The sequence below is a fragment of the Bos mutus genome, chromosome 2, assembly GCF_027580195.1.
Source record: "Bos mutus isolate GX-2022 chromosome 2, NWIPB_WYAK_1.1, whole genome shotgun sequence".
Taxonomy (NCBI): Eukaryota; Metazoa; Chordata; class Mammalia; order Artiodactyla; family Bovidae; genus Bos; species Bos mutus.
In genome coordinates this window covers 56,267,539-56,279,690 of record NC_091618.1, presented here as the reverse complement: position 1 = coordinate 56,279,690, position 12,152 = coordinate 56,267,539, and the positions used below count along the sequence as shown (strand labels likewise).

Here is a 12,152-nt window from a genome sequence, read left to right as displayed (position 1 = left end):
GGCAGGCTACAGTTCATGGGGTCACAAAAAATGACTGAGTGACTAACATTTTTGCTTTCACTTATAGTTCTAAATATTTCCTCCACTTCTGCTGTCAATTAATATATTTGAATTTCAGAAAACTGGGCTTGTGGAGAGAAGTAGAGACTGGAAAATGCACCTTGAATTAGCTTGTGGTCCTACATCAAACTGACAGCTTCACCCAAAGAATACTGTCAAGAGCTTGCAAAAGAATAAGAGGAGTGGCCCTGGGACAGGTACAAAGTTTCTCCCAGAGTAATCTAGGATCATGTGGGTGGGTATAAAGGATCAGAGATAGGATGGAGCTCAGTTGTGTCCAACTCTTTGCGACTCTTTGGACTGTAGCCTGCCAGGTTCCTCTTCCGTGGATTTTTCAGGCAAGAATTCTGGAGTGGGTCATCGTTTCCATCTCCAGGGGATCTTCCTGACCCAGGGATCAAACCCACATCCCCTGCATTGCAGGTGGATTCTTTACCTACTGCAGCATTGGAGAAGTCCAAGGGAGAAGGCAGGTTATATTAAAAGCTTTTTTTTTTCTTTGAAATCTTCTCCATCAAACATTAGCTTCTTCTTGTTTGACCACCTAGAAGATGGGAAATGGATGAAAGAACTTAGAGAGGAGTCCCCCACAAGGAACTGTCATCTGTGACTACAGTTAGGGCTTACTTTGGACACCAGCCTCAGGACTTTATGTAGCTGGTCATGGCTGATACCTCAGGATCATGACTTCCTCACCTGGCTCAGCAGCTTCTCTGGAGCCTGGAGACATGGAGAGCTCCCCAGGGCTCAGGCACTGGGAGGGCCCACACTGTTACTTGGGTCAGTCGCTGGGCAGTGGCACCACTAAGCATCCAGTCCCGGCAAGGGAAAGATCAAAGTAGACCTGTAGCCCATATACATATATTATCATTCAGTCAACCACTCCCCTCCTGCATCACCAGGGATGGAGCATCTCATCCTAAATTCCTTCCTCCAGGCTCAAGTTGGATTCATGAGACCAGAGACCATTAGAGCTGGAAAGGACCATAGCTTACCTAGTCCAGCCTCTTCTAGAGGTGAAGAACATACAACCCAGTGATCAAATCACTCAACCAAGGCCAGTGTTGTTATTTTCCTCTTGGTCTTCATTTCATGGGAGTTTTACCCATACATCTGCTTTCAGTGTAATTTGCCTGAGATTTGCCACCATGGATGACTCTGGATCCTTCCCCCTAACAGGCCCTGGCAGTGATGCCAGCAGCTGTGAATCCTGAAGCTGGAACAGTACTGACATGGCAACAAAGAGGCTTCCTAATTCACCTGGGAATTGCTGCTGTTAATGCCCTGTCGTTGCTTCCATCTTGTATTCAGTGTGATGACTCTTACTTGCGAGAACTCAGGATGTTCGCTTATTCAGTTTCCATCAAGCCTTCCTGCTGGTTTGTGAGTAATGTGTATATGACTTTGTTATGTTTCACCTATTGTGCAGTCTTTACACTTAAAACTTCTAGAGTCAAAATCATAAGTAACACAACAGAAACAAAACCAGAAATGAAACACATACAAATGAATCTTTCATTAATATTATATTAACACTGGTTTCTTAAAGTGTTTTATCTCACAAGTTTATCAGAAGCTTGGGTCTCTAGAATTTCAATGACATTCCCATTTGGGGGTATCATAAGAATGAGAAGAAAGCTTCCTATTTAATCATTTCCTGGAAACTGGTATATATAAAGCTGAAGAAACCAGATGTGATTGTTGGCAAAGATCAGTCTTTAAAACTTTTCCATTTGCTTCCTTCTTTTGAGTGTCAAGAGTTTATCTTGTCATTCAGCAGAATAGGGAGACTTCATCTAAAATTGAAAAATGAAAATAACCTTTGAGCAAACTATTGTTTTGCAAATATGTTACCATTTCTTAGGTAAACATTCTCTTGTCTATTAAATACATACTTTACTTCATAATCTTTCTACCAATTAACTACAGTACTTGCAAAAGTAACTGAGGTTGGTCAATCTAAAATTAAAGGTACTTTTTAAATAAATAAAAACTATGTTAAGAAGGCCTATTCGTCCCACAAAAACATAATGAAGAAGTGAGTGTAAAATGTAACAAAGGTTCTCTTATAACTAAATGATTTAAGGACAACTAACACTGGAGAGTAAGTTTTTCATCCCTGGAAATCTTCAAGAGAAACATGAAACACCACTTGATTTATAGCCAGATATAAATTTCTTGGGGCTCATGATCTCTGCAAGACACTGTTATTCTGATGTACACGCATCCTCATGTAACTGGAGTTTTGAACTGCTTGACAATATTGGGGAACAATAATAGACTGCATCCTAGAGCATATAGTTGCATTTAACACTATGATTTAGTTCTCAAAAAAGCATTATTATGCTGCTATTGATTGTTGTTCATATACTGCTTGAAGAAGATCCCAGGACAGGACAAATGAGGCAAGTAATAATCAAGAAAAATTGGCATTTTTGGTGCTTGAACTGCTAACATAAATATTATACTAGATTTTCATATCTAACAACTGATATGTGTTGGGACTGGCGGGGCTGATGGTGGAAGTAGGGATGAAGTGTACTTAGGTGGGGAGGTATACAGGGATATTTTGCCGTTGGGCAGCTTTTGATGGAAGACCTTAAAGCAGTTCAGGTCAGCATAGGTGTCTGCTTTCAGTGCCCACCATAAGAGCAACATGCAGGACATATAGACATCCCTTGTATTAGGTCCATGAATCATGGCAAATTGAAAGTGGTCAAACAGGAGATGGCAAGAGTGAACATCAACATTCTAGGAATCAGTGAACTAAAATGGACTGGAATGGGTGAATTTAACTCAGATGACCATTATATCTACTACTGTGGGCAGGAATCCCTTAGAAGAAATGGAGTAGCCATCATGGTCAACAAAAGAGTCTGAAATGCAGTACTTGGATGCAGTCTCAAAAATGACAGAATGATCTCTGTTCGTTTCCAAGGCAAACCATTCAATATCACAGTAATCCAAGCCTATGCCCCAACCAGTAACACTGAAGAAGCTGAAGTTGAACAGTTCTATGAAGACCTACAATACCTTTTAGTACTAACACCCAAAAAAGATGTCCTTTTCATTATAGAGGACTGGAATGCAAAAGTAGAAAGTCAAGAAACACCTGGGGTAACAGGCAAATTTGGCCTTGGAATACGGAATGAAGCAGGGCAAAGGCTAATAGAGTTTTGTCAAGAGAACGCACTGGTCATAGCAAACACCCTCTTCCAACAACGCAAGAGAAGACTCTACACATGGACATCACCAGATGGTCAACACCGAAATCAGATTGATTATATTCTTTGCAGGCAAAGATGGAGAAGCTCTATACAGTCAGCAAAAACAGGACCAGGAGCTGACTGTGGCTCGGATCATCAACTCCTTATTGCCAAATTCAGACTGAAATTGAAGAAGGTGGAGAAAACCACTAGACCATTCAGGTATGACCTAAATCAAATCCCTTATGATTATACAGTGGAAGTGAGAAATAGATTTAAGGGACTAGATATGATAGATGGCGTGCCTGATGAACTATGGACGGAGGTTCGTGACATTGTACAGGAGACAGGAATTAAGACCATCCCCATGGAAAAGAAATGCAAAAAAGCAAAATAGCTGTCTGAGGAGGCCTTACAAATAGCTGTGAAAAGAAGAGAAGTGAAAAGCAAAGGAGAAAAGGAAAGATATAAGCATCTAAATTCAGAGTTCCAAAGAATAGCAAGGAGAGATAAAGAAGTCTTCCTCAGCGATCAGTGCAAAGAAATAGAGGAAAACAACAGAATGGGAAGGACTAGAGATCTCTTCAAGAAAATTAGAGATACCAAGGGAACATTTCATGCAAAGATGGGCTTGATAAAGGACAGAAATGGTATGGACCTAACAGAAGCAGAAAATATTAAGAAGAGGTGGCAAGAATACAGAGAAGAACTGTACAAAAAAAGATCTTCATGAACAAGATAATCACGATGGTGTGATCATTCACCTAGAGCCAGATATCCTGGATGTGAATTCAAGTGGGCCTTAGAACGTGTACCCCAATGTTCATCGCAGCACTGTTTATAATAGCCAGGACATGGAAGCAACCTAGATGTCCATCAGCAGATGAATGGATAAGAAAGCTGTGGTACATATACACAATGGAGTATTACTCAGCCATTAAAAAGAATACATTTGAATCAGTTCTAATGAGGTGGATGAAACTGGAGCCTATTATACAGAGTGAAGTAAGCCAGAAGGAAAAACATAAATACAGTATACTAACGCATATATATGGAATTTAGAAAGATGGTAACAATAACCCGGTGTACAAAACAGCAAAAGAAACACTGATGTATAGAACAGTCTTATGGACTCTGTGGGAGAGGGAGAGGGTGAGGGTGGGAAGATTTGGGAGAATGGCACTGAAACATGTAAAATATCATATAAGAAACAAGTTGCCAGTCCAGGTTCGATGCACGATACTGGATGCTTGGGGCTAGTGCACTGGGACGACCCAGAGGGATGGTATGGGGAGGGAGGAGGGAGGAGGGTTCAGGATGGGGAACACATGTATACCTGTGGCGGATTCATTTTGATATTTGGCAAAACTAATACAATTATGTAAAGTTTAAAAATAAAATAAAATTAGAAAAAAAAAAAAAGAAAGCATCACTACGAATAAAGCTAGTGGAGGTGACAAAATTCCAGTTGAGCTATTTCAAATCCTAAAAGATGGTGCTGTGAAGGTGCTGCAATCAATATGCCAGCAAATTTGGAAAACTCAGCAGTGGCCACAGGACTGGAAAAGGTCAGTTTTCATTCCAATCCCAAAGAAAGGCAATGCCAAAGAATGCTCAAACTACCGCACAACTGCACTCATCTCACATGCTAGTGAAGTAATGCTCAAAATTCTCCAAGCCAGGCTTCAGCAATACGTGAACCATGAACTTCCAGGTGTTCAAGCTGGTTTTAGAAAAGGCAGAGGAACCAGAGATCAAATTACCAACATCCGCTGGATCATCAAAAAAGCAAGAGAGTTCCAGAAAAACATCTATTTCTGCTTTATTGACTATGCCAAAGCCTTTGACTGTGTGGATCACAACAAACAAACAAAATTCTGAAAGAGATGGGAATACCAGACCACCTGACCTGCTTCTTGAGAAACCTATATGCAGGTCAGGAAGCAACAGTTAGAACTGGACATGGAACAACAGACTGGTTTCAAATAGAAAAAGGAGTATGTCGAGGCTGTATATTGTCACCCTGCTTATTTAACTTATATGCAGAGTACATCATGAGAAACGCTGGATTGGAAGAAGCACAAGCTGGAATCAAGATTTCCAGGAGAAATATCAATAACCTCAGATATGTAGATGACACCACCCTTATGGCAGAAAGTGAAGAGGAACTAAAAAGCCTCTTGATGAGAGTGAAAGAGGAGAGTGAAAAAGTTGGCTTAAAGCTCAACATTCAGAAAACTAAGATCATGGCATCTGGTCCCATCACTTCATGAGAAATAGATGGGGAAACAGTGTCAGACTTTATTTTTCTGGGCTCCAAAATTACTGCAGATGGTGATTGCGGCCATGAAATTAAAAGATGCTTACTCCTTGGAAGGAAAGTTATGACCCACCTAGATAACATATTCAAAAGCAGAGACATTACTTTGCCAACAAAGGTCCGTCTAGTCAAGGCTATGGTTTTTCCAGTGGTCATGTATGGATGTGAGAGTTGAATTGTGAAGAAAGCTGAGTGCCAAAGAATTGATACTTTTGAACTGTGGTGTTGGAGAAGACTCTTGAGAGTCCCTTGGACTGCAAGGAGGTCCAGCCAGTCCATTCTAAAGGAGATCAGTCCTGGGTGTTCATTGGAAGGACTGATGCTAAAGCTGAACCTCCAATACTTTGGCCACCTCATGAGAAGAGTTGACTCATTGGAAAAGACTCTGATGCTGGGAGGGATTGGGGGCAGGAGGAGAAGGGGACGATGGAGGATGAGATGGCTGGATGGCATCACTGACTCGACGGACATGAGTCTGAGTGAACTCCGGGAGTTGGTGATGGACAGGGAGGCTTGGCGTGCTGCAAATTCATGGAGTGGCAAAGAGTTGGACACGACTGAGCGATTGAACTGAACTGAACTGTATTATGCTCATGGATTTGTTCCAACAAATGTGTTTTCTCACTGCCCAGGCATATCTTCACCCCCTCTTTAATTCACATACCACCTTCACTTCCTGAGAAATGCCCTTGAAAGCAGTGGAAAGAAAGGGAACATACTGCAGTTTCGATTGTTGTGGGACTCAGGTTTTCTCTCAGCACTGCATATACACTTGGCGACATGGGAAGAAGGTCTGATGGAGAATGTGGCTCCGTAGAATCACTTCGGCTTGAAGAGCTAACAGAGTAAATATTGAAGAGAATTAAACATACTGCATTAGCAATTGTTAGGGCCCAGGGTAAGCCACCCCAAAATGTACCTCAGTGGCATATTGATTATTTTGAATTAAATGATTTAAGTTACTTTAAAGGATCCAAAGCAGGAGGGACACTCAGACCCTTGTCTCTGCCTCCCTGAAAGCAGGAACTAAGTCTCTTCTGTGAGAGGTGCCCTCCCAGTTCTGGAGATAGAACATCCTTTTTGCTAGAGATAGGGGATTCATTTGGGGCTGAGAAGCCTGTACAAGCCTGGGCCTTGTTACTTCTTTAATTTAATACCGCAGGCCCAAACTCTGTTTAGATTCTTTACTACCTGAGCACCCAAAGCCTAAGTATCTTTGTCCTGTCAATTACTCCCAAAGTTATTGATTTTTGGTGTGCAAAAAGTATAAAAGCTGCCTGCTCTGGCCACTTCTTAAGTCCCATTTCTATGAGAATTCTATGAACATCAATTAAAATTTTTCCTTTTTCCTGTTAATCTGCCTAGTATCAATTTTATTATTAGTCCAGTCACAAGAACTTGAGGGGGTAATTTCTACCTCCTCAAAAGAACCTTTTTAGGGTTTCTTCTATTGTGACACTGAGATTATTGAATTTCAAATAATTCATCATTTGAAAACAGAGCACTCAGCCCACTACGGAATAAATGGCATATGAACTGAACTGAACTGAAAGGGCAACTTTAGAATTCATTCATGATGGACTGTAGTGTATCCTAAAGACTTACGGGTTAAAGAAAATGGGACATTGAGCATTAAAATGCTTTATTCTCAGTTATATGTACACTGTTTTACCCTTAAGTTTCCAGCTTTTTTGATAAGTTCAATAATAATTATCTTATATGTGACTAAGATTACTTACATTGTTGAGATGGGGATAAAAACAGAAGGGACATAACCTTTGTCTCCCTTTTCTGTTGGTCTTGAAACTGGAAAAGAAAGGCATGTTGGGGGAAAATATTATAGTTGATAAAATTATAAATCTACAAAAGGATAAATAATGCTAAAAGGAAGAGAGATAATATAATTGTTTAGTGATTCACATTTTTTAGTTGAATTGATGAAATGACATTTCAGATGAGCATAAAATGTGCAAGAAGAGAAAAACAAATCTCTTGGCAGGCCTGATCTAACTTTACATATTAATGGTCTGAAATGAGTGAGCAAAATTGGGAATCAACTATATTACCTGTAGTATTTAAGTTTAATTATAAGGACAGATTTATTCATGGATTGGGGATTTATAGCAATGCAGTTCTTTTCATTAAAACTGACTCCAATTATAATATTATAATGACACAAAGTTTTGAAGCACAGACTTCAGTGTTAAAAGTACAATAACTGCTTGTGGTAGCAGTAATATTGTGTGCAATCCTCACCCTCAAATTCCTCTGGTTTACTCCATTGATCCAGTTGTAAGGACCAACTGTAATTTTTCAAGTGTAATCTGTTGCATTGACATTTATTATTTCATTTGATCAGATATAGAAACAATTAAAAGTCTCAAGGTTTTTGTGGTGGTTGCTGTCTTTTGCTTGTTTCAGAAGGGGATGAAGGAGGGTGGCAGCAAGTCACTGCTGTGAGTGACAACTGTTCCATATTCCTCAAGGTGATGCTCATATATTAAGTTGCTATGGATGACTGTTTTAACAGCTTATATATACTCTGGGCTTCCCTGGTGGCTCAGACAGTAAAGAAACTGCCTGCAGTGCAGGAGACCCGGGTTTGTAACCTGGGTCTGGAAGATCCCCTGGTGAAGGAAATGGCTACCCACTCCAGTATTCTTGCCTGGAGTATTCCACGGACAGAGGAGCCTAGCGGGCTACAGTCCATGTGGTCACAAAGAGTCAGACATGACTGAGTGACTAACACATTCACACATTCACATATATACTTCATTTAAAGAAACAGAATGGTAAACATATTACAATTCACTATTTCATGAATGTTCTTTTCATGTATTCAACAAATATTTACCAAATGCCTATTTTGTCCAGGTATCGTTTTCAGCCCTTTACATACAACCAGGAAAGGCAGGCACGTCAAGACTTGTTATTGATAGGCTGGAAGGAGGGGATGAAGCATAAAGACCCCCTTGTCCCCTCCCTGGCAAAGGAACAATAGTCTTTGAGTTGTGAGAGTACAGTAAGTAAAAAATACAAAGCTCATCAATTCTCAGCTTCTTTTGTAAGAAAGGAAAACAGCCTTGCCTGACTTTTAACAGCTTTCTAATCATTACTTCTTCTCTTTTTTTCTCCCCAGGCATAGAGGTGAAATTGGTGCCACTCCTACTTTAGAAGGGAGAAAAATGAAACTGTTGGTGGCTGAGAAGTTCCCATAGCCATGGGGAAGTCTAGCTACTGATTACTAACCGCTCTGCTAGCTGGACAGTCCCTGCTGTTCTTTTCAGGAACTGCTCACACACTATTTCTAAGGCTTTGACCTCCACATGCCCCTTAGATCTTATAATGATCAAAGTCAACATAAAGAGAGGAACTTCATTTACTTTACTGCAATCTGAGATTATTTTCCAAAATCTTAAGAAGAAAAAGCAAATGGAAAGAACCTAACCTTCGCATGGCTGGGAGCTGTAGTGTTTACCGAAGGCTTTGTCTTTGGGAATATCAGGATAGAGGTACTTCAGAGGGTTTTCGGGAATGTTTTCAGCCATAATAACCTTGTAGTCTCGAAGGATGTCAGCAAACGGCAGAGCGGACAGCCGGCCTTTGTTGTAGGGTTCCACAGAATGGAATCTCACTTCTCCTGGAAAAAGAGAAAACAGAGGGAATATTCAGGATCCTGCAGGCATTCTTTGTGGCCATTTTTCCAGCCTACATTCTCTTCATGTCACTGGTTATAAAACAAGGCCAGCCTTTCTCTGCCTAAGTAGAGTACAGATGGCCACATGATAGAGGACACCCACATAGGCTGTGAGAAAGTCATGCTACGTTCTTCTGGAACAACTGTAACAATTAATACTCAAACCCACTGAACACATGAGAAATAGAACAACAGGCCACACACTTCTGAAGATGGAAAGACCAATAACCAAACTCAATGCTAATTTCACATGAATAAATAATAGTGAGCATGTACCGTTTTCAGAATGGTCCACCCAGGTGAAAGTTATTCCTCCAAGGTGGCTTTCACTGAATCTTAACAAAAAGGTCCCAGGCATTTTATCCTTTAGTAAGAGTCGTTCCTTTTCTTTGCTAACAAAGCCCATGATGTACCTAAAAACAGAACATGGCATAGTTTCATCTGATCAAAGACTATAATTTGTTGCATTCACAAAGAACAGACCTGAATTTAATATAATCAAAAGTCAATAATGCCTAAAATACTCTTATACAGATTAAATATCAATATGTGATAAAGAATGTAAGAAACTGCAACTATTTTCCATTCTATGACACTAAATATGCTTACAAAGGAAAGAAAAGAAAAAGTGACTACTGTAAACAAAGAAGCTATGAACAGTAGAGTGCATGCATCTTTTCAAGTTAGAGTTTTTGTCTTTTCTGAATATAAGCCCAGGAGTGGGAATGTTGGATCACAAGGCAGCTCTATTTTTATTTTTTAAAGAAATCTCCATACTGTTCTCCATAGTGGTTGCACCAATTTACAATCCCACCAACAGTGTACAAGGGTTCCCATTTTTCCACACCCTCTCCTATATTTATTATTTCTGTTCATAGTAGCACTGTGTACAACAGTCAAGATATGAAAGCAACATAAGTGTCCATCAACAGACAACAGGCTTAAGATGTAGTATAATATATATATATATCATATATATAAAACATATATATGATATATATATACAATGCAATCATAGCAATTTAAAAAATGAAATATTGCCATTTGCAGCAACATGGATGGATCTAGAGAATATCATACTAAGTGAAGTAAGTCAGGCAAACGCAAATATTATATGAATCACATGTGTGCAATCTAAAAAATAATATAAATGCATTTATTTACAAAACAGAAACAGACTCACAGACATAGAAAACAAACTTATGGTTCCAAAGGGGGAAGTGGGGTGAGGGGAAGGATAAATTAGGATTTATGTTGGGATTAACATATACACACTACTGTATATGAAAGAGATAACCAACAAAGACCTATTGTATAGCACATGGAACTATATACAATATTTTGTAATAACATATACGGGAAAATAATCTAAAAAGGAATAAATATGTACAACTAAATCACTGTGCTATACACCTGAAACTAACATGACGTAAATCAACTACACTTCAATTTTTAAAAAACTGACAGTATAAAAATAACTGAATGAATTCATAATGGAAAATATAATCTTCCATATTATTCCATGGAACTTACCCATCAATCCAAAGGGGAAGAATGTGTTTCTTAATTAGGTCTAAAATTGCTTCAAGCCAGGTCCAAAAGGTAAATGATTTACCAGGCAAGTGTTCCTATTGGAATAAACAAACATGTTAGGACAATAATTGTGCCAATAGTAATGTTGGTATGATAGTTCAAGTTGTGCTTTTTCCAGTGAAATATATATTTTAAATGAGAAAACACTTTAGAGGTTTTTCTTAAAATAACCTTATCAAGGAAACCCTCAAAATCTCAAATTATGATAATGGAGGCTTAAAAAGGAACATTAAAAAAAAAATCTAAATGATGCTATCCTTTCCCCGTTTGTACCTTGCAGAACTTGGCCCAGGTGAGATGACCATCATTGTAGCTAGACTGGACTAGAATGAAAGAAAAGAATGAGATTGAGATTTTTATTAAATAATTAGACTCTTCAACTTGGTGCTCAATTTGGATTGCACTCCCCCAAGCATTTCCTAAGCACCTGCTATGGGTTTGCAGTGTATTCAATGCTAGAAACAGTAAAAATAAGATGTCATGAAAATTTTTATCCAGGAAAGAATTCTTTTCGATGGAGGAGCTAAAGATAGCCTTAGGAAGTGGGTGGGTGTCTAGAACCAGGCCTCCATGAATGGATAGGATATAAATTGTCAAGGAAGAGGCCACTCCAGTAGCAAGAGTAATGTAGGTTTAGGCATAGTGGATATGAACAAGGCTTATATATGAGACCGTAAGAGCAGCCTAATGTTGGTAAATAAACATTATAAAATAAATCTGTGAAAACAAGACTGCCAAGAGTCTTGAATATTATCATGAAAAGAATGAACTAGAGATCCATTTAGCAATAAGGAACCACCACTGACTGTTCTGATCCAGGGCAATGAAAAAAGAATTTCTGTCTAAAATTTAAGGAAATTATAAGAATAATTTGATGAAGATCTGAAAAAAATATGGCTGCTATTTATACTATATATTTAAAAGCTTTATTCACTCATTAACAAATATTTATTGAATGCCACTATTGTGGTTTATGAATTAAATAAGGATCAAAAACAATATTTATATTAAGTAAATTTTGTAATATTCCCAATTTATTTAAACATCAAGTGCTCAGATAGTAGATCCAAGGGCAACATGGCATCCCTTTTAAGTCAAGTTTAACCAAATCACACATGACTCACTACTGCTAATCAAATACATCTTTGGCTGTACTTTAGAAATGTATACAAATTCAATTTTAACTCTTTTCTTGGTGCTAAATGTGTTCACCCTAGGTTTGTCAAAACATACATATCTTCTAAAATTCTTTTAGAAAAAACTTACACTGTAGTCA

The 12,152-nt window shown here is 38.7% G+C and overlaps 1 protein-coding gene across 1 annotated transcript in view; it reads right to left on the bottom strand.

Annotated features, from left to right (window-relative positions):
* Positions 1-1,468: 1,468 nt before the first annotated feature.
* The window catches only part of STAT4 (signal transducer and activator of transcription 4), a 105,318-nt gene continuing 94,634 nt past the window's right edge, over positions 1,469-12,152 (bottom strand). The window contains exons 18-24 of the mRNA XM_005902977.3: positions 11,150-11,199; positions 10,817-10,911; positions 9,560-9,696; positions 9,035-9,226; positions 7,326-7,392; positions 6,306-6,423; positions 1,469-1,856 (exon numbers count right to left, since the gene is read on the bottom strand). Coding sequence (XP_005903039.1) covers positions 1,830-1,856; positions 6,306-6,423; positions 7,326-7,392; positions 9,035-9,226; positions 9,560-9,696; positions 10,817-10,911; positions 11,150-11,199 — 686 coding nt within the window. The 3' untranslated portion in view covers positions 1,469-1,829. The remainder of the gene's footprint in view (positions 1,857-6,305; positions 6,424-7,325; positions 7,393-9,034; positions 9,227-9,559; positions 9,697-10,816; positions 10,912-11,149; positions 11,200-12,152) is intronic.